The 22,719-nt window shown below is 35.7% G+C and overlaps 1 protein-coding gene across 5 annotated transcripts in view; it reads right to left on the reverse strand.

Moving 5' to 3' along the window:
* The window catches only part of DDX60 (DExD/H-box helicase 60), a 93,745-nt gene that overhangs the window by 22,863 nt on the left and 48,163 nt on the right, over positions 1–22,719 (reverse strand). For all 5 annotated transcript variants that reach the window (XM_063076888.1, XM_063076892.1, XM_063076889.1 and 2 more), the window contains 11 exons: positions 22,061–22,176; positions 21,075–21,217; positions 20,867–20,976; positions 15,050–15,154; positions 14,374–14,502; positions 13,224–13,348; positions 11,819–11,977; positions 8,866–9,013; positions 7,390–7,542; positions 4,966–5,070; positions 2,196–2,396 (listed from right to left, as the gene is read on the reverse strand). In XM_063076888.1, the coding sequence (XP_062932958.1) occupies positions 2,196–2,396; positions 4,966–5,070; positions 7,390–7,542; positions 8,866–9,013; positions 11,819–11,977; positions 13,224–13,348; positions 14,374–14,502; positions 15,050–15,154; positions 20,867–20,976; positions 21,075–21,217; positions 22,061–22,176 (1,494 nt within the window). The remainder of the gene's footprint in view (positions 1–2,195; positions 2,397–4,965; positions 5,071–7,389; positions 7,543–8,865; positions 9,014–11,818; positions 11,978–13,223; positions 13,349–14,373; positions 14,503–15,049; positions 15,155–20,866; positions 20,977–21,074; positions 21,218–22,060; positions 22,177–22,719) is intronic.

The following is a 22,719-nucleotide window of genomic DNA, read 5'->3' on the forward strand; positions in this document are numbered from 1 at the left end:
GCAGAGTGGAGTGTTCATTCAGCAAGTAGCGGGCCCATGTGGGAGAGTAGAAGGAGGTGAGTTCAACAGGTTAATCAGACATCAGATTATGTAGAAGCTCATAGACTATGACAAGAACATTGGCGCTTACTCTAAAGAAAGAGCTCACCTATGAAAATCGTCTTGTGTTTTCAGTAAAAAATTGCTTTGCAAAATTATATATTAACCCATGCCATATGATATGGCCTCTATGAGACAAGGCACAACAGCATATGGCATACGGACAATATAAATTGACATTTTAAAAGAATACATTATTATGATACAAAAGAGTGATGTAGGAAGTGGCAAAACTAAAAGTCCAGGAGCAGAATTAAAATCCACATTTAGTAGTAAAACTAGTAATCCACATTTTAGTAGTAAAACTACAAGTCCACTAGCAGAATTAAAATCCACCTTCGTATTTCTAAAGAGCAGAGCTGACATTTGGAGGTGTGGATGATAAATTTTATGTTCTATCATAATGAAAAAAAAAGATAACAAGGGAGAACAGAAAAGAGGGTTTCAATTTAAAAATTATGAGTCCTAGAAGAATGCTCACCTCAGAAACCAGTATTTCATTTAACTGGGCACACTAATCAATATACAAAAAGAGGGAAGAGTAGGGCCCTTTAATGAGGCATCTTCATAAAGATGAAAAAGACACTCAACAATAAAATGGAAGCAAATAAAGATAGAATTTAAGAAATCTTTTCTTAGTTTGGAAAATATCTGAGCATTGCACACCAGTGTGAATGTACTTAAAACTACTGAACCGTACACTAAAGATGGTAAATTTTATGTTATGTGCACTTTATCACAATAAAAAAATCCAAGCATAAAGATTAAAAGATCTCATCATATAATAACCAAAATATCAATTTTAGCAAGGACCTATACAATAAAAAAATCCTAGGAAAAACAATTTGAAATAGGATTTAAAAAATAAAATTCATATAATTACATAGGCAGAAAAAAGTCAAATTAACTGCAACAGAACAGATATTAACATGGCCCCTTCAGATGAGACTCCAAAAGGAGCCTGCTCCTTTATAACACTAAATTCAGAAGGCAAGAAAGCTTGATGTGATAACTGAAGAGCACATTCTAAGAATTTTATGCCCACACTTTAGTTCTATACATGTGAAGATTACAGATAGGTCTTCTTAAACATACAAAAGCAAAGAAAATGAGACACCCTCATAATCTTTTTGAGAAAATAATAAACCTTGTTAGAAGTACTCCTTTCTATAGAGAGGTAAAAATTAAGAACTCTCAATTTAAAAATAAACATTGATATAAGAAAATAAAAACTCAAAAATGGGGAGGTGTGGGTCTAAACTGATGTATGCCTGCTCCGTAGCACCAGCCAACTCATCACAAGAGTCCTTGAAGAATCCTCACTTCAGGAAACAGTATCACATTTAACTGGGAACACTAATCAATATAAAACAACAGGGAAGAATCGGCCCCTTTAACAAAGCATCTTCATAAAGATGAAAATCAAATTAATTATGAATTTTAAATCTCTCATTGTGGGATTGGACACAAAATAATTATCTGAGCAAAACACATCAAGAAAAGTATAGAATCCTATTCTGAAGTCCAATTACATGTAACTATATCAATGTTTAAAAACAAAATGCACATGCATGACTAGAAAAATGGCTGAAAAAATGTACCAAAATGATAACATGATTAATTATCTTTGAGTACATTTTTCCTCTTTTAACTTTCTACATTTCCCAAGTATTCTTTAATAAATTTGAGTTACTTTTTTAGAAAAAATAAACATTTTTATTACAAATTCATAAAAAACAAACCTTTTCATTTCTACATAGTAGAAACAGGAATCTAACCCAAATCTTTTTCAATCCATAGTTCATACCCTTTACTAGACAGCAATGCCTATCACACATGAAAACAGTAAGCCTGGGTGCTCTTCAATGCTCATCAGCCACAAATTCCATGTCTGATAGTGGAAACAAACAAAAGTAATTATATTCTTCTCAGCTATTCCTCATCCTCTTCTATTCAAGATATTACAATGCTCTAAAGGACTAATGAAACTGAAGAGTTACTGCTACAGACTTTTAAAAGAACAGCAGACCTGACTACGGCCAGGCCAGGGAAAAAGAACGTCGTCAGTGAACCTCAGACAGTGTCCAGCCCTGTACCTTTGCCATGGCATCCTCTGGGTCATCTCCTTTGGAGGCCAGTAGCATGAGTCGCAGGACCAGGGAAATGCTCAGAGGGAACTGTCCTCTCAGCTCAGGAACTTTAGATTTTATGAGTTTTCCTATTTTGGGCAATGGAATATCAAAGAAATATACATCTCCCAACAGGTCTTGACCTCGTCTTCCAGCACGACCAGACATCTGGAAACACAAGACAATCACCATGTAAAACCTCCCTAAATATTATTCCTATCAGTACATACAGGAATTAAGCCTTTTATATTGGTTTGGAGCAAGAAAATGGTGCATATGCCCATCCATTGATGAAGTGAAACTAATACTAATATGGGGCTTAGGAAATTTACCATGACTGAGACAGAGCTGGAAAATGAGACATTTATCATTATTATGTACTTATATCTTGCCATTAATTGTATCAGGCATTTGTATAATGATACACAGAAGAAACAAAGAACAACAACAAAAAAAGATTAGACCCTGAGGTCAAGTTCACTTGTAGCTGAACTCTATTATACCAACTTTCCCTCCCTCCTCACCTCCTCTCTCTCTCTCTCTCATCCTTTTCTCCCCTGCCCTCACATACACACACGTGTTGAGTTACAAATCACAAAATAAAAGCTGTCGACAAATGGAGGAAATAAAATTTACTGAGTGATAAAATTCAGAAATGTTATGTGTGAAAAGCAAGTTATGAACAAATTCTTTACAGAAGTTTTGTTAATTGGCATTTATTGAGTACTTAGAATGTGCTAAATCCCTTATACTTTTTTATACAGACCTCACAACCACATATCAGGTATATATCATCATTATCCCCACTGTATAATGTGGAACCTCAGGCGTGAGGAATATGAGAAAATTGCCCATAGTCAAAAAATCAGAAAGTAGAAGTTCCAGGATTCAAATCCTGGCATTTTGATTCCCCAGTCCATTGTCCCAAATATATCATATCATCCTAGCTCCAGAGCTGTGAATATGAGATTCCCAAAGATGTGACAGAAGATTTCATGTAGGATGTAGCAGCAGGAGTAGAAATAAAAAACACAGGGGTTGGTAAAGTGTGTATGTGTCTGTGTGTGTGTGTGTGTGTGTGTGTGTGTGTGTGTGTGTGTGTGTGTGAGAGAGAGAGAGAGAGAGAGAGAAATTATAAGTATGTCATATTGGGTAGGAACAAGGCCTATAAATAGATTAAAAAGTGTTTAGAGAGGAAGGGAGAGAGGCACTTTGATAAAAACTTGAATGTTGGCTGACATATCTAAATTTGATGCTGCCAGGAGAAAAAAAATCATCAAATGATCCTGAGCAGGGAAACCGTATGAAGACAAACTGTGCTGTCTGCAGGACATGGTAGAATAAGAAGTGAGAATCGAGGAAACTGTTCTAATAATACAAGGCCAAGAATGTACAATGAAAGATGGTGGATTCTGAAGATGCAAGCAAAAATCAAATACCACTATAGGGGAGTAATGAAGTAGGCTTGGTAATAGATTGTGTGTCAGGAGCAAAAACAAGGGAGGCATCAAAGATAACTTCACAGTGCCAAATCCTGTGGACAGTAAATAAATGAGTAAATGTTTATTGAGCACTTTTGATATGTATCTTTCTTACAAATCATTTTAATTCTTGCCAATGTCATGGGATAGTAATTATCACCAATAATCTGGAGATAGGAAAGAAAGATCAGTGTAGATATCTCATCCAAGGTCATACATCTGGTTAGTAGGAGTCACAAAATCCCAAACTCATGTGGCTTTCCACTATACCACAGCTAAAAATGACAGCCAGGCATGAATGGATGCCAAGGTATGTTACACTTCCCACTGTGTAACACAGACATAAAAAGGATTACTCAAAGCACCATGAACGCATTGAGAAGCCCAAAGTGTCTATATCCAAGAGAAAAACTGGGTTAAAGCACCCATTCAAAGTTAGCTTCTGTCTTTTATTGTAAAAACAAGAAAGTTTAACAAGAAAATTCAGTTTATTCAATTATTACAAAAATACTGAAGGACATGGGCAGGGTTACAAAAGTTATCTATGGCTAAGTATAGCTTAACAATGGAAACTAGTAACATCAGTAAAATAAACAAAGGGACATTCCAAAGTAGGATTAGTGAAAAGCTAAATTGGTCAAACTGGCTTATTATCTAAAGTATAACCTCTCCTTAAGCAAAAGTAACATTCTTATGGAAAAATCTAAATACAATTATCTCTAAAGTTTCCCCCAACAGACAGCCTGCCCCTAGCAAACATTTTTTCCCCAACTTTCCCTTCAGCAATTCTTAAAATCTCTTAACAGGATTGGTATGACAACCACCTGTTATCTCTAAAAACATTAAAGTATGCAATCTCATACCTAAACAGTGATTAGAGTTTATTAGATGGGCTTTTGCCACGCTATCTTTAGGCTGTGGCCCCCTACCTGAGGGCTTTTGCCTTATGCATGCATTTACCTAAAAACCCTATTCTAAAATCAAATGAGAATCAACATTATTTAACTTAGAATGGTTTAGATATGCTATCTGTGGGCTGTGACCCCCTACCCTTAGGGTTTTTGCCCCATACAGGAATTTACCTAAAAACCCTATTCTAAAATCAAATGAGAATCAAGATTTCTAACCCTTCAACAAAGGTATGCTAGACCATAAATTGCAGCATGTTTGTAAACTTAAAGTTTCTGGGGTTTTTTTTATTATTCTATGGTCATATTTTAACAATACAACAAGCACGCTTATGCATATTACAATACCTGTCTGTAATTTAAAGCATCCAGATAGACTGAGTTTTGAGCAAAAACCACAGATTTACAAGGCATGTTGACTCCTAAAGCAAGTGTCCCAGTAGCTGTCACCACCTGGAAAGAGAATAAAACAATTATTTTATAAAATAACACCGTGCTAGAATGCAGGTGTTCCCTGCCATATAATTTCTGAAAAACTCTTTGAATTTCAAGTAAACCATAGTGAGAAAGCTAGAGATGCTAGACACACTGGTATTCTTGCTGTTTCATGAATACAGCAAGCACATTCCCCAAACTGGGACATTACAGCTGTTTGCTTTGCACAGAACATTCTTCCCCCAAATATTCATTTCTCTGACTCCTTCAGTTATCTGCTGAAATGGCACAGAGGAATTTGTGGACCATCACATTTAAAATAAACACTCCCTACCATCATCACCTCTCTCTCTGTCCTGCATTATTTCTTTTCATAGTATTAATGACGACCTCAATAATATTAGTAGTTACTCTGCTTGTCCTATACCAGACTTCGACACCGTTCGCCATTGTATCTCTAGCACCAGGAAGAGTACCTGGCACATGATAGATGTCCAGTAAATATTTTTAAATAAATGGCTGAAAGGGGAAATTCCCTATGATAGGACAATAATATTTTTCCAAACCCATTGGGAAATTACCTACTTCATTTACAATAATTTTTTAAGATTATATCTATGGAAATATCATCTCAGTAATAACAGAAAAATACAGTTTCTTTCTTTCCCCTGAATGATCATGATAACTGACGAGGACAGGAGTAAGGCAAAGTTTAAAATTTATTTAGATAATTCACCTTTTTGCTCATTTTTTCTTATAATGCTGGATATTTCTAATTGTCCTCTATCTTTATATTGATTGTCATACATGCCATAGTTAGTGTTAGTGTTTAAGTATATGGAGGAATTTTTTCTAATTATTCATTACAGATGTATACATCTGTCAAAATGCAACACACCACTTATTAGCTATTTTTCTAAAGTTCCTTAATAAGAACAAAAATGGGGAAAGTAAGAACATTAAATTTAGAAAATACTACAATAAATACCTTTTTAAAAATGTGTTCTATAGAGCAAAGCTATCACTGTTTCCATAATACCTTTTCTAGAGTGACCTAGTTATTCATCCACTAAACTATTAGCAATTGAGCAACTACTGTTTAATAGATACTATTTTAGACACAGGATATGCTGATCAAAATAGGTGTGCCACTTTTCTCTCAATTCATATCATGTAGAAAAAGTTGTCTCTGGTTATTAACCTTTAAAATAAGTAAATAATTTGTTGTTTGTTAAGAGAAAAACTTAGCAAAGTTGTTAATGTATTTTGATTGTTTTTTCCAGAAAACAGAATTACTCTTTAACTGTGGTGTCAGATTTTCCTCAACATTTAGTTTATTAAGATTAAAAGATGGTACCTAGAGCAGCAGAACCAATCTCAATCTCTCTCTCTCTCTCTCTCTCTGTCAATCCCTCTTTTTTTCTTACATACAACCCACACACCCACACACCCACACACATGCACACATATGAATATAAGGTACGTCATACAAAATGTAATATGGATAATTTTTAAAAGTCAAGGTCTATTTTTATAGATATTTAATGGATATTTTTTATAATATTATTAAAGATCCAAATTTACTAGAAAATTACATAAATCCTCTTTGTGAATTTATCCAGGTGATCCCCATGCACCCTCATGGGACGTACTAAACAAAACCTAACAAGGATTTGGTTTGCATGTTTTTTAAGTTCATCTTTCTCTTGTCTACTATCAGTGACAGGAGGAGAACATTTAGGAGCAACACATCTAAAAATTCTGCTGAGATATGCAGTGGGCCCTAAGCAAGCAATACATTCTTGCTCTTATTTCAGCTATTACATTAGAAAAAGGCCTTACCAAAACTCTATTATAAATGTCCTCCAAACCCATGAAAGAATATCTGTAACCAAAATTATATGAAGAGCTGACAAAATTCCCTAGATACTATAAATGAAAAAAGAGGTTGTGCCAAGATCAGCATAGGTATATTTCATTATAAGAATATTTGGAAAAGTACCTGTTTAGGAAATATTTTTATTTTCATGACAAATAAATAAACGGAACGATACACTTTAAACTCCCTTCCCCAATTAAATGAAGGAATATACAGTCATATCATAGGTCGTTTAAAACCCAAAAGAGGCAGGGAGAGAGAGGGAGGAAAAGGAGGAATTGGTAAAGGGACATGAAAATCAACGACATTGTATATCGATAAATTAAAATTTAAAAAACCACAAAAGACATAAATACATGAGCAAAAATGAAAAAAAGTGGTTATAGTTTTTACTTTTCATAAACATTTAGTTTCATATAATCACGTCTTCGATTTTTAGAATGAAAAAATTTACCTACCCTGATAAATCCTTTTCTAAAGAGAATTTCAACTAACTGTTTTTCTTTGAAGCTCATAGATCTGTGATGGTATCCAATACCCCTTTCTGCCAAAGCTTTCAGTTCTGCACCTTTTCTTTGAAATTTTACTCGATCAAACACCATCTGCAAAGTCTAACAGAAGCAAGAAGTTTAGGGATTTTGATAATTTCTTATGTAATTTTAATTTAAATTATAACAGGAAAATGTTTAAATGAAAAGAAAATGCATACTATGTAATAATTTAGCTAAATAAGGCAACTGGTTGAAATCCACTCTACATAAATGCAAAAACCATTTTCTGGTAGCAGCAGTAACTACAGGATCTTCCCAATTCTTTGAACAGACTATCCAAACTGTCTTTCCACACTTCTGGGGTGAAAACTAGGACAAAGTAGTAGATAAAGCACCCCAGGGAGGTGTGAGTGTGTGACCTGCTCTTGCCTGAGGCAGCCGAACTCCTTCTGGAGACTTAGGAGTTCTCCCCAGAGAGAGAGGGACTTCTCCAGTAAGGCCGAGCAGGTTCCTTACCCTACATGGTCATGGAATGCTTACTTCCCACTGCAAATCAGTCACAAATGACCTTAAAAATATGCATGCCCTAAGGAGGAAATCCGATTGTGTCTAGAGCTATATGTACAAAGAAAAACACTGCTATGGGGGGAAGCATGGGGCACTAAGTATCCAAAAGCAAATGAGTGGTTGCTGGTTACTTCAGTTATCTCAATTATACCGTCATTCATACAATGGAATAGCAAGGATCCATTAAAATGATGATGTAAACACACAGTTATGAGAAAGGAAGAGACCACAACATTTATATAAGAAGGTATACGATAGAATAAACACACACACGTGTAGTCACAGATAAAAGAGATAAAAGTTTCATCTAGAAGGGCCATGATTACTTTTGAGTGATGACATTGCTTTTATCATTACTGATTTGTACTTTTGAATGTGTCTACCATAAGCATGAATAATGTACCTAGCAAAGAGTTTTCGAACCAGAAATGGCATACTATTTCTTGATATTCCCATGCCTGTATGGTGGAATGTTTTAGCTGTAGTATAGAAAGCCTCTGATTCTGACGAATTCTTTCAATATTATTTGAAGTGTATTGGACCACATGTACCCATTTTTTTTTAAATGAGGCATGTGAGATTGAAGTCTAGAATTCAGGCTGCAAAAAACAATATAATAGAAATGATGACAGGGCAGACACCCTCAGGGGTGAACTGGTAACAAGCTAGAAATAATCTACAAATCTTAATCATGTCCTTTTTAGATATATGCTGTAGAGCCGTCAGGAACTATGTGTAGCCAGAAGGTCCGACACGGAGATTTCTCTTCTGGCAGGGACTGAATTTAGTTAGCATGTTAAACACTGCCTATAACGGAGAAGCTGTGGCTGATGAATGAACTCAGCTTTTGGAGAACTGTTCCATTCAAGTGCTTACCTCAGCATCTATCACTTTTTGATCAGCATGGGTGCAGTCCTGAGGGATTTCCAGGTTCTTCTCTAGACTCTTCAGTAGATTATCATGTTCAGCTTCATGTATTAGGCTTTGGTCCATTTTTCTGGTTTTTTTCTGGCTTTTTTCATCTCTGTTCGTAAAGATAAAATTTTAAGTAATGAATATTCACGTTTGACCACCATAGGAAGCTCGTCTTCCCCAAACCCTCTGTCATCCAGACTTTCACGGCTCCGTACATCTGTAATATTGTAACTTAGTCTTGCTCCTCTAATGAACTTCCTCTTCGGCCTCTAAAACTTACGACCCCTCATGAAAAAATTCCTCTACGTATTCATATTTTCTATGATGTTCCCTTTCTTTCTTGTTGTAGCCTTCTTACCGAGTCCAGTTCTCCCCACATGTCCCTGCTTCTCCTTGATGAAGTGATGATCATTTCCTCTTCCTCAGCCCTCATGACACTAGGCTAAGGTAAGACAGGTGTTCTCTTTGCTCCACGTTGCCAATTCCAGGCCATTCTCCTGCCCTCCTTGTAGTGGATGCCCCAGCTGCTCTGGGTGTGGTTACTAAAGGCTCACAGCTGCACCATTCCCTACAGAATTTCCCTCAACCAACAGGAGCCTTCTAGAAATGCTTCAGAGGTTGCAACCTCTTCTGGCAGTGGAAAAGGCACACAGCCAATAACTGACTGATATGAGGTATAAAAATCAGCCCCCTTGACTCAAGATGAGACAAATCTGTGGTGCCCCAGATTTCCCAGTAGGGTCAGGTTCAGGCTATATTCTAGCAAAGCCCACGTCCTTGCTTATCTTATTCACCTTCCCTTTCCTGCCTCCCTCACTTTCTTACAGGTCCCTCATGAGTGCACCCCTTTAATAATTCAGTTACACAGATATCTTCATCTCAGTGGGTGCTACTGGAGAATCTCACCTAAGGACCCCTCCATAAACCCTGGCTCAGACTCTCGTGTCATCAGACTGTATTATCCGTTACCCTTCAGTGTAACAGCCTTTCACACATACCCAGATCACATCTCCTTTGATTTTTCAGTTTGTCTCTTCACTGTGCACATAAGACCATTCTAAATGAGAAGATGTGCTCACTTGTTAAGTGTTTTCACCTCCAACTAACATTACCCTTAACTCAGGAGACAATGCCATGACTATGGAAGCACCTGGCCCTAATGTTTGCAGAGGATGGGCAAAGCATTTACACAGGCCCACATATTGTTGTCTAAGTTTTTATTCAAGGTGAGAAAATGTCAAATAAAATACATTCTATCCTCCTACCTTGACAAATACAGCTCCATAACAACTGGGAATTTAAAAGGGTGAGAGTGGTCTCTGAGTGGGCATGTCTCCTTAGCTCCTGACTCCTCATTTTATGGAAATGGACACAGATGAAAGAGGGCCAGAGTGGTACTCTCCAAAGCACAGGGCCCAATGCAGGGCCGCCTCACCCTCAACATAATCATGGTCTGAATAAGATATTTAAAAACGCTTTATTTTTACAGCTTGAATTGTTGGTCACTAATTCAACTTAAAATGTGGCCCCTAGTGTCCTGAAAAAAAGTAGTCTGAGCTCTTCACTTCCCATACATCGACGGACACAGTAAAATGGCAGAAGGATCAGGAGCAAATTTTAGTCTGCTCTAGATTTTGAGAAATCTGAATCAGAGATGCTCCAACAGCTGTTTCAACTTGGAGGGAAATATATACCATTCATTCTAAAATAGGTATGCAACAATGATTACCTGCCAGTCAATATGCTAGGCACTGGAGATTAAAAGGGGAAAATGGATGCTTCCTGTGGTAAAGGAGCTTAAAATTTTAAATAAAAATAATGTATACAGACAGGCAACAACAATACATTATAATAATTGATCTACTAACTATTGAAAGTGTAGCAAAGTGAACCCAGGAGAAAGAATAATAAGTCTAACTGGGGGAATCAGGGCAATATTCAGAGAAGAGATTGCAAAAATTGTAAGTACAAGTTTTAGGGGCAATCAGGATGGAGGGCACTCCAGGAAGATAGGTCAGTTCATGGAAAGAAAGAGCTGGAAGAACAAGTCACAAGTCATGTGAGGAGAACCATAAATGTCGAGTATTGCTATAGGGGAGTGGTAGGAAGTGAGACTGAAAAAGTTAAGGCAAAGACCAAAATATGTAGGCATACCAACAGTAGTCAAGGAATTTAGACTTCAACAGCTTAAGAAGGAAGAATATTGAGTGTTTGATAATTCAATCAATTTGGATGTCTGCAACATCATTTTTTTTGGCTAGATTGGAAAGTGGTGAACCTCAAGGCTCTTGAAGTCCAAAAAGAAGACCTCTACAATCAAGACATGATATGATGAGCATCTAAAACCAGACAGTGACTAAAGATGGAGAGGATCATTGGGAGAGAATAAACATTTTGACCCTACAGTTGACAGAATTAGACATAGAGAGCAAAGGAAAGGAGTTACAATAGCAAAGTCCTTCCATGAATAAAATTGGCATTTTATTCCATTCTCAAACTCATTCTATGATCACTTATAATACTGTGATTGTATATCAGTGATACTTCTTTGTTGTGACCCAAGACAATGGGCATAGACTATGTTTAAGCTTTTTAAGGGCTGACTGAGAGTCAGAGTTTACACATGCCAAAGACGAGCTTATTTTGAGGGATGATTATGTCAGGTTACATAATCTACCAAGGCTGATAGACTGTGGTCCTGCCTTTCCAAAGTTTTAAATGAGGCTGATTTATGCACCTAAGGAATGTATGGTTATGGACATTTATCTTTTCCCACCCAAATTTATTCACTTTGCAAATAAGTCCAAGTACTACATAGAGCTTCCTTGTAGAGCACATTCAATGAATGCTTCCTTCCAGGACTTAGGAAGCACTTTAACCCTTTAATGACCAATTTGTTCAGTTCAATATTTACATTATCTTTTGTTTGTCCATGGACTTTTTAACTTTCCGAAGTTTGTTCGCTATGTCATGGGCTGCTTTATCAGCTTTGGGAGGCCTTTTTCTCTCCTGCTTTTCTTCCAGGAAAGTGCTCACACTTTTAGCTCTTTCTTCTACATCTCTTAGTTTGAATCTGGAAACAAATGAAAATAAGAGCAAAATCCTAAGGGGGTAGAAGTAAAATTTTGCTTCCCTTAAATATGTATGAGTATATGAATAATGAACAGTTATTTTGGCATTTATACTTCGAAGTTAGACTTTCAGAAACATCTCAGAGGTATATAATTTTTTTGATTTCTAACTGAAATCTTCAGCCGTACTGGAAAGCAAAGTAGGTGATCTGTGTAACTTCTTGGTGGTACAAAAATTTATTTTCCTTGCCCCAATAACAAAGACAAAAGGAACAATTTTATTGCAATGCCCAGAATTTTCAAATACAACCTTATATTCATCTATTATCATTATTTTAAATACATATCACCAATGGTGATACATTACTACATGTCCGTTTATACGTGAACAAGTTTAGTTAAACTTTACCACCTGAACAAGACTCCGTGGCTTTATTTATGAGCTTCCATTGTTTAAGTGTAGTTTAAAATTATCTAAGTAAATAAAGTATTATATTCTAATCCCAAACTATGTTACCAAGGTTAATCTAGGATATAGAGTGTTATCCATTGAAAAAATTATATTTTGGTGTCACTTTATCAAAACTGGACTATTATGTTAAATTTTAAGCTATTTTATAATATGACGAATAACATTTAGCAAGATATGAATGCCTCTATGTCATGGTTATCATTACTATAAATTAAAAATAATAAAATACCCTACCAATATATATTCTAGAATATTGTAAGGATACTCTAATTTTATGTGGGATACTTGCGTGCATATACATTCAATTTGTTTTGCAAAGAGCCTAGGTATGTACTAAAAATAACAAGATCTAAATAAAAAATAATAGTTTACTGTAAAAAAGAAAACCACAAATTGGAGTAGTGAACTAAACAAAGATGGTGAGTTTCTTTTTTTTTTTTTTTGTCGTTTTTTCGTGACTGGCACTCAGCCAGTGAGTGCACCGGTCAGTCCTATATAGGATCCGAACCCGAGGTGGGAGCGTCGCCGCGCTCCCAGCGCAGCACTCTACCAAGTGCGCCACGGGCTCGGCCCAAAGATGGTGAGTTTTAATAGCACAAGTAAAAATATTTTATAAGACCTGAACTAGAGAGGTGTTTTTTTAAAAAAATTAAAAAGGCATTTGAATAACAAATGGGCACCACACAAAACAGTAAAGTTTGCATAACTCTCCTCAACTTAAAGTGACTGGTCTAATGCAAATTATAAGCAAAAGCAAATTAAATTAAGTAACTTACAAAAAAAATAGTGCAGGTAACTTGTTCATTTTTCTTAGCTTTTCAACGAAAAATGGAAACATTTTTACCATATTTTCTGAACTAAAATCCAAATCAGGACTAAGATTTTCCAGTACCATTTTAACCTGCAGCAGTGAACCAAAAACAATTTGTTTTAAATTCTGCATAAGAAAGAAAGGGAATTACTACTTTTGCCTAAAATATTTTTATAGTTGTCTTATCTATGCTTCTGTGGTTTTTTAAAATAGTCATATGAAAGTTTATTATAAAACTATGTAAAGAACCATCAAAGAAATATGCAAATCAATATATATTTTGCAGTAATATATATACACACAAATATATGCAATTTAACATGCAATTTTTTAAGGCAACACAAATCAGTCAGGAAGAGAAGGATTGTTTCAGAAAATGATGCCTGTTCCACTATGACAAGAGGAGAGGAGTGACTCTGTTTCTATCCATGTCATGTAGAAAAATCACTCCCAATATGTTTTCAAAGTTTTTCAATAACAAAATAACTAGAAGAAAATGTAAATTAATTCTATTACATTTTTGAATGGGAAGAGATTGTTAGACTAAAATGGAAAAACTCAAATGAGAAAAGTAATATATGTCACTCCTAAAGAATCAGAAACCCAAGTTGTGACAATAAAGCAAACTTCAAAATATAATGACCATCAGCTTACTTAAAATAAATGCATAGCTTAGACAACAGCAGGTTAAGGTTTTAATACACAAACAGTTCATACTGCTTGAAATAAAAATCATTTTAAAAACCTCCAAGATGACAAAAGAAAGAGGAATAAAATATTCATCTCTGCTACTGTTACTGTGAGTTCAATCTCTACTGCTAAGGCATCAACACCACCACCACTACAGATCACGAACCCTCTATTCTTCTCTGTTATAACATGTCGGAGGAACGAGCAACCTCTGGCACATGTTTTAGGAGACAGTGAGGATAAGACAAAGATCAATTTCCTTTTCTCTTTTTATTATATCTCAGAATTACTAGACTTCATGTTCAACTTAACATTCTAAAATGAACGTTGAAGATTTAAAAAAGAAAATGATATTAACTGCATGATATAATTCAAGAAAATAATAACAAATACAGAGTGCTTTGCCAAAAATGTGTAAAAATTACCTCCTGTATATTGCCTTCTTTAGTCCATCTTGTTAATTCTTCCTTTAAGCTCTCTTCATATTTTCTGGCATCTAACTTTTTAATTACTAATTTATTCTTAAAATGAATGAAGTTCTCTGGACACAGTTCCTTGAAAACAAATATCACAAAATTAAATAAAATCATTCAAGAAAATCTAAAGATGTTTCTCTATTATACTGTACATCTCATTAATAGCATTATAAGCTTCTTAAGGGTAGAAATAGCTGAGCTTCTTAATACATAAAACTAAAACATAAAACTATTAGGGTAAATGAACTCTTCCAAGGAAAGGATGCAGAGCAAAGTCAGGCACAAGGTGGAAACAGAGAGCAGGACAGAGAAAGGAGGCTAGTGTAATGAACGAAAATAGAAGAAAATAAATCCAGGCATAAGAGGTGACTAAATATTATAATATCCCAGAAGCCAAAAGAAGAAATATTTTCAGGTATTAAAATAAAACACAATTTAAAACTCATTAAAATAAAACACAAAATGTTAGGAAGAAGAATATATGAGAAAGGTCAGTTTTATTTTGGAAACAGTCCACTAATTATTTTAGAAGATCCCATGCAAGTGATTAGAAAGGCTGAGAGTCTTTCGAAACAGCAATGTTACCATCCTATATAATAGCATTAATTCCATGATTATTATTTACCTGGGCCCGGGGCCAACTTTCCCAGGTTTGAAACATGGTATCATAAAGCTGGATGCTTTCTCGAGGTGAAAGAGTAAGATCAGAAGGGAATCCGTATTTTTCAATCTATGTTTAAAATAAAATTGAACTTTTTAATATTCCTTTTATTTTATCTTATCCTTTGCTTCATAGTCACTATCATGAACCCAAAGACATTGAAAGATATTAAACTAAGATGTTCAAATGCTGATAGGTGCTAAATGTTAACAGAATACTATCCATGAGTGTCTCTGAATTACTAAAGTAGAAAAAACCCAAAAGCCCACCAAAAGCTTTTATATTATTTCCTAAGACCTTTTAATTGGATTAATTTTCTTATGAACTGTCTTCATAATTCAAATCAGAGTACTGGGAAGCTGATAGATTTGTGGACTCAATTTAGACAAGAAGACAGAACTCTACACTGAAGCTGAAACTAAAATTGATTTAATTATGAATTGATTATTTACTTTAATGTGTACTAAGCCAGGCAAATCTTCTTTGCTTAAGTTCAAAGATAAGAACTGGGTCAATTTCAAGATAAAGTCTCTCAGACCACCGTTAAGGCACTCCAAGAAACTTCTCCCACAGTTTGCTGACGTAGGTCTGCTTTCAGTCTTCTGGATGTGCACATCGTTCTTTTTTTCCACAAATATGTGCAAATGGAAATAAAAAGTTCTTGCTTTCAGAAAATTTCACTGTAGTATTTTCTACTGGTTTTAACCACTATAGCCTACAAACCAATTGCATATAAAATCATGATCTCTGAGATGTTGATAGGTATTTGCTATGGACTGAATGTTTGTGTCCCCCAAATTCTTTTATGTTGAAACCCAATCCTCAATGTAATGGTATTTGGACATGAGGCATTTGGGAGGTCTTGAAGGTGAAACTCTCATGAAGAGGATTAATGCCATTATAAAAGAGATCCCAGATAGCTTCCTCACCCCTTCTGCCATGTAAAAACATAGCAAGAAGACAGCTATCTATGAACCACAAAGCAGGCCCTCATCACACTGCCAGTATCTTGATCCTGTACTTCCCAGCCCCCAGAACTGTAAAAAATAAATATTTGTTTTAAAGCTACCCAGTCTATGACATTTTTGTTATAAGCCTGTTGAACAGACTAAGACACTATTCTAGAAAAAGAAAGAAAGAAAGAAAGAAAGAAAGAAAGAAAGAAAGAAAGAAAGAAAGAAAGAAAGAAAGAAAGAAAGAAAGAGAGAGAGAGAGAGAGAAAGAGAGAGAGAAAGAAAAAAAGGAGAAAGGGGGGAATTTTATGTATTCTATTAAGTAGAATTACTTGAGATTCCTCATTAGAAATGTTAAATCCCAAAGAAGTGACTATAGTATGCATATTTCTCCAGAATAATTTGACAATAGGGTACTGAATTTAGTAAATAGCTGTTAACAGGAAATGAAACTCAGGTTTGTAAATTCTTGGCTGAAGGAGCTACTCTAAACACAATATAATTGAAAAAAACTGGAGATGATTTGGTAGAATGGAAAGTACAGAAGAGTTTGAATCAGAAGATCTAGTTTTAATTCCATCTCTAATGCCAGCTCTTCACCCATAATTTAGAAATGAAAAGGCAGTATTTGTACTTCCACCTTGCAGGCTGTGGTGAGATCAAACAAAGTAATATATCACCATATGTTCCTTAAACTTTTAAAACCATAGGATGCAAATATATGCCTGAAATCATCATTTAGCATCCCTCAGTTTGAGCATTGAAAGCTAGCTAAATATTAACAACTACATCATGCCAAAACACTAAATGAACATATTATTTTGAAGTGTTAGTATTTTGTTCTCTTACTGAGAGATAGACATTATTTGAAAGTGGTTAATTATTCTGCCCAACTAAACTAAAACATAAAATAGATCCAAGAATTATTATAATATTTTTTATTGGTTATGAATATTCATGGGGTACAAGGCTGACTGTCACCACTGGTGCCCAAGAGGTGATGGCCAGATCCACACTCGCAGCTTATCCATTATCACATATTGCCATTATACCCAGTGTCCCCCACCCAATTATCCCCGACCTCCCTCCCTCCTTCCTCCACTCCACTTTGTATCCCTGGTATGTTCTCTCCCTGTGCAAATCCAACACACCACTATGTTCTTTCTTTCCGTCCTTCTTTCTCTCTTAGCTCCCACTTATGAGTGAGGACATGTGGTATTTACCCCTCTGTGAATTGTATATCCACATGCAGAAGAATGAAACTAGACATGCACCTCTCACCATATATTAAAATCAACTCAAAATGGATTAAAGACTTAAGTATAAGACCTGAAACTGTAAAATTACTAAGGGAAAATACAGGGGAAACACTTCAGGAATTAGATCTGGGCACAGACTTTTTGAACATGAGCCTGAAAGCACAAGCAACAAAAGAAAATATAAACAAATGGGACTATATCAAACTACAATTTTTAAAATATAAATTTTCTGTTTTGGTCACTAGAATACTTATTATTTCTTAAGTCTCAACATTTCACAGAGGCCTGAGTTTCCTCATTTCTAAACTGGAGGATAATTCTACCTGTGTCATAGATTTGTTGTGAGAATTAAATTAGAGAAGGTACATAACAGGCCTGGTAAAATGCCTGGCATGTGATTGATGCCTCAGCTGCCAATGCGATTGATTAATAATCCACTTATAGGTCTTAATCTTTTCAGCTAGTTGAACACGCCTATGGCTAAAAGCTTACAATTCAATCCAGTTGTCCACTACACGGTAACTAATGAACAGGCAAAACCTGAGCCAGCCCAGGCAGAGAAAGAAGAGAAACAAAAGGTCATAGTTTTGTACCATCCTTTATTTATAAACACAAGAGTATTATACCATTATGCTATTTTTGTAAACCACATTGTCTCTAATACCCTCGGTGATGGTAAGCATTCACCATGCTGAGCAGACAGCAGTTCCTTCAAGGACTTCCTGGGGCTGACAGCTCTCCAGGAGTCAGCAGCTGTTCCTGTGTGGCACAGTAATTGGTGGCAAAGGCCAAACAACTCTGCTCTTAACCAGAAACAAGCCATATATGGATCGAAGGCAATCCCTCACTGCAGTTAGATTAAAGCCAGCTCTCCTGTCCTGCCCCACCCCTTCCCACCTCAAATTATTTTTATGATTCATCTACAGAGGAAAGGACCAAGGTGAATGGTTCTTCTCTTTATGTTACCACAATTTATTTTTTTTTTCTTGCCTCTCCCTTTTTTCATATTAATCTGAAGTATGCTGCACAAAATCAGGAATTATTTACTTATTTTGGAAGGTCTACTTGGTTTTTATCGTTACTAGTTTAGGAAATGTCCTATGTAAACACATGCTAGACAAATAGCTGTCAAAACATATTTAATAATGCCCAAGCAATGCGTTCATCCTGCATTTCTGCTACAAAAGTCTAAAAGTCTTAAGAAGACGCGCACATCATCACGACATTTGCAAAAGTCATATGGGGTCAGAGCACACTGCAGCAGTTCTATTGCTTTCCAGTTACTCCATTAATAGCTACTGAGAATAGAGGAAAGGCACTTGGACCAAAGTGACAATGTCAGCAAGTGCTCCAAACCACTACGCTCATTGCTGCTTAAAGATAACCTGCCTTGAAACACCCTACACAGAACAAATATTTTTTAAAAAACACTACGTTATTTTAAAAGTGCCCATTAATGATGAAAATGTCAGATAATCCCTGGATATCAGAAAGCAAGGGAGAGAAGGAGAGAATGAGAGAGGAAGGAAGGAAGGAAAGAAGGAAAGAAGGAACGAAGGAAGGAAGGAAGGAAGGAAGGAAGGAAGGAAGGAAGGAAGGAAGGAAGGAGGGAAGGAAGGAAAAGAGAAAGGAGTCATTTTTTACTTATGAGGGGCTCATGATCTACACTTAGGTTTGGGGTGTGAGTGAGGTTACAAGATTTTTGTCCATATTTTAGTTTTATTTAGAGTTTGAATTGGGCCATTGCCACACAAAAGAGAAGCTTCCATAATAAAATCCCATTAGAAAATTGCTATCATTCAGATTCATTCAGTTTCTTTTAGAAGCCACTTCATTGTGGCCCAAAGGCTACACAGTGATTCTCTTTCACTCAGGTATTTGTTCAACGGCACCTTCAGACAAGTGTGGGGACAGAGCAGGCTCTGGAGTCATCTGTCTGAGATTGCATTGTGGCCCCACCATCTACTTAGTGGTGCAACACTGAGCTATTTAGTTAAATTCTCTTTGCCTCATCTTCCTCATTTGTAAAATGGAAACAGTGACAGGACATTCATCATAACATTGTCATGATGAATAAAAGGGGTAAAACATGAAAAATTTTTAGAACACAGAGTAAGTGTTCAATTGAGGTTGGCTATCCTTATTTAACATATATTTAGTAAGTACCTTTTATATACGTAGCAATTTATTAGGATGATAAGGACACAAAATTTGCCTTCAAGGAGTTATTTTAGTAATATAAAGAATACATGCATGCAAACAACTTTAGCAGCAAGCTGTCTATGATTGTTTTGTTTTGTTTTTTTTGGCTAAACCCGTGAAAAGCTGACCGTGATTGATGCCGTATAAGAAACACAGACAAGGTGCTATGGAAATAAGAATATTCCATACAGGCAAGGAAGTTACAAAAAGTTTCTGAAAAGGTTTCACATTAGAAGAGTCATGAAAGATGAACAGGATCTGGACAACTGGCATTTGGCCCCTGGCATGAAATATTCCGGAAACAATGTATAGCATGAGGGTTTCCAGGTAAGATACACCCAGTGGATGAATGGAACGGACATCATAGAAGACCATGGTTGTCAAGCTAAGGAGTTAGTCTTTTAGCTTTTTCCACGGGACCTCATTAAGGACTGGAAAGACCAGAATTATGTTTAAGGAAAGATGTTTAATTATGTTTAAGTCAAATTATGTTTACTTTGTGCTCTAAAAATTTTACATATTTTACCTCTTCTAACCACCGCAGCAATTTTATGATGGAGGTCTTATTATGTTTAGTATGACAGCAGAATCTAGAAAATATTTAACTTTTCAGGTTTTATAAGGAAGGCAAACAATTGACTAATCACTTTGTGAGTCAATGGGAGGTTAAATGGGCCATTTGTGGGGATAGGATGAGAGAGGAAGAAAAATACGCAATTAAAAATTAAGAAATCAGCCGAGCCCGTGATGCACTTGGGAGAGTGCGGCGCTGGGAGCGCGGCGACGCTCCTGCCGCGGGTTCGGTGCACTCCCGGTCACGAAAAAGACAAAAAAAAAAAATTAAGAAATCTTTCCCCATTTGCATCCTAGTGCCCCAACTGAAATCCTCTTAAGGCCTCTACTTTATTGGTTCACCACCAGAAAATCATGTTGTGATTGCTTTGTTAGTGAAAAGTGTCTTTTCCTTCTTTAACCTAATTCATAGTGATCAGATTTTCACATGTACAATAGTCTGCCCACATAAAGTTGTAGCTGCACTGGGAGCAGAGTTGATTTCAGAGAGGTGGACAGAGACATGTTGAGAAGAAAAAAAACAGGCAAACATAATGTCCAAGAATAAATAAAATTAACAAAAATTCGGATTAAAATTTGTAGTAGTTTTTAAGCTTTGTGGATCCATACACCACTGAGGAACCAGTGAAAACTAGGAAAAACATTCTTGTTATTTTTTTAAATGAAGGTTAAAATATCTGTTATAAAGTATCTATTTTGTAATTTTGATAAGTATCAATTAGGCAGCTTTTCAGTTATGATGTATACAAATAATTTATATTACTCAGAACAAATCTGGCTAAAATATTACTTACATGGTCTGTCGTTAGTGCAGCACATGGGTGAAAATGATCAAAATGAATGTCACCATGTCTTACTGAACATATATGCTTCTCTAAATCATTGTACCTCTCTCCATAGAGCACTAAAAATAAAGAGCAAAAATTTCCAAATCAATGAAAATGTAATTACTGTAATAATTTTAAAATAATAGCTAAATTTCATATGAATAATTAAACATACCAAGTCTAACTTTATATGATTGTTTTAATTGCAGGTAGTCTTTGGGAACACTGGCATGATAGCCAGCATTTCTCTTAGAAGCAATATTTTTTTCCATTCTATTATTTTCTTGTCTCCAGTACTGTTTCACTGATTGTAGCCACCTTAAAAAATAAATTCACGTATTATTTAGACAGAATGTGGAACTACTTGCCATGAAATTTAACAGTTTAAAGAAAGTTTCATGTGCATTAAAAATTGCACTTAAGGAAATAGGATCTGAAACCAGACAACTTGAGATTGAATCCCAGCCTTCTTACTACTAACTGTGGCTCTTGGTTGAATCACTTAATCTTTCTGTGCCTCAGCTTCCACATTTTAAAATGTAAATAATTGTAGTAGTTGGAAGTGCTACTATTTAAAACCAGTAATGGAAATTATAATAAAACATAAGGGATGCTGAGCATTTCAAATAAGATATGCAAAGCACTTAGAACAGTACCTGGCAAATAATAGGTATTATAGGAGTCGTTGCTATAATTGTTATTAATGGGCAAAAATCAAACCCAATGACAAAATGATATAAGACTTTCAACTAATAGAGTTTCGCTATCTTTCTAAACATCTCTACAAAGTGGAACAAAGGATCTCAGGGTCCATGGCTGAGTGTGTCATTATATTATTTTACTTTTTATTTCTTGGGAAAGGACAAAAAAAAAAAAAAAGAATAAAAGTCTGTCATTTCTGATGATTCTTTTTTCTGATGTGGGTGCAAATTTCCTACTCCATTGCAGATCTGGGGGGCATTCTTGATTTTTCTTTCCTGAGGGTGGCTTTTCTCAACACCTGCCAAGAGGTGCTAAAGAGATGCTGTCCTTGAAGATCTAGAGGTAAGCCATTAAATTCACCAGAAAGTTATGAAACTCTTCAGAATCCATACAGAAAGTATGAAATTCAAAAATTCAAAATAAGTAAACATTCTGTCCAAACTGGAACCCAATGCCTACTCAGTGAGATGTTCAGGGTTACTTATGGTAGCTGAAAGAGCCAAAAAGGGACATCGGATCATGACAAGGATGTGTTCCCAGATTTCTGCTCCAATTTCTCCACCCAGACAATGGACCTATTAAAGAAAAAAAAATTCCCAATTGAAAAGTTGGTTTTAAAAATGGCAAATAAAAATAAGACATGGAATCTTGAAATTCTCATACATACTTTCCCATTACCTTTCATTGACGATGCCAAGTTTAAATAAATTCAAGCAATAGAAAATCTTGACACCTGAGTTTTCTTCAGTCTCCAAAACCAATCCACCAATAATTCCTCTTTATTTTACTTTCATAAAAGTCCTTTCAATCTGTGCATTTCTCTTCATGTCTACTGATAATCAAGCCACCATCACATCTCAGTTTCACTATCCTCCTGACTACTGTCCTCGCTTCTCTTCCCAGCCCTTACATTCTTCACATCATGGCTAACATGATATGTTCAAAAGATGAATTAAATTGTGCCATGTCCCTTATTAAGTTTCTTTGAAATCACATGGAACAAAATGTAAACTTCTTAATAGGGTGCATAAGGCCTGGCATAATTTGCCCATTGCTGCCTCTCCAGCTTCATCTCACCCTACTCTCCCCAACCTTTCCCACGCCCCACACATAATGAC

The sequence above is a fragment of the Cynocephalus volans genome, chromosome 13 (genome assembly GCF_027409185.1).
Source record: "Cynocephalus volans isolate mCynVol1 chromosome 13, mCynVol1.pri, whole genome shotgun sequence".
NCBI lineage: Eukaryota > Metazoa > Chordata > Mammalia > Dermoptera > Cynocephalidae > Cynocephalus > Cynocephalus volans.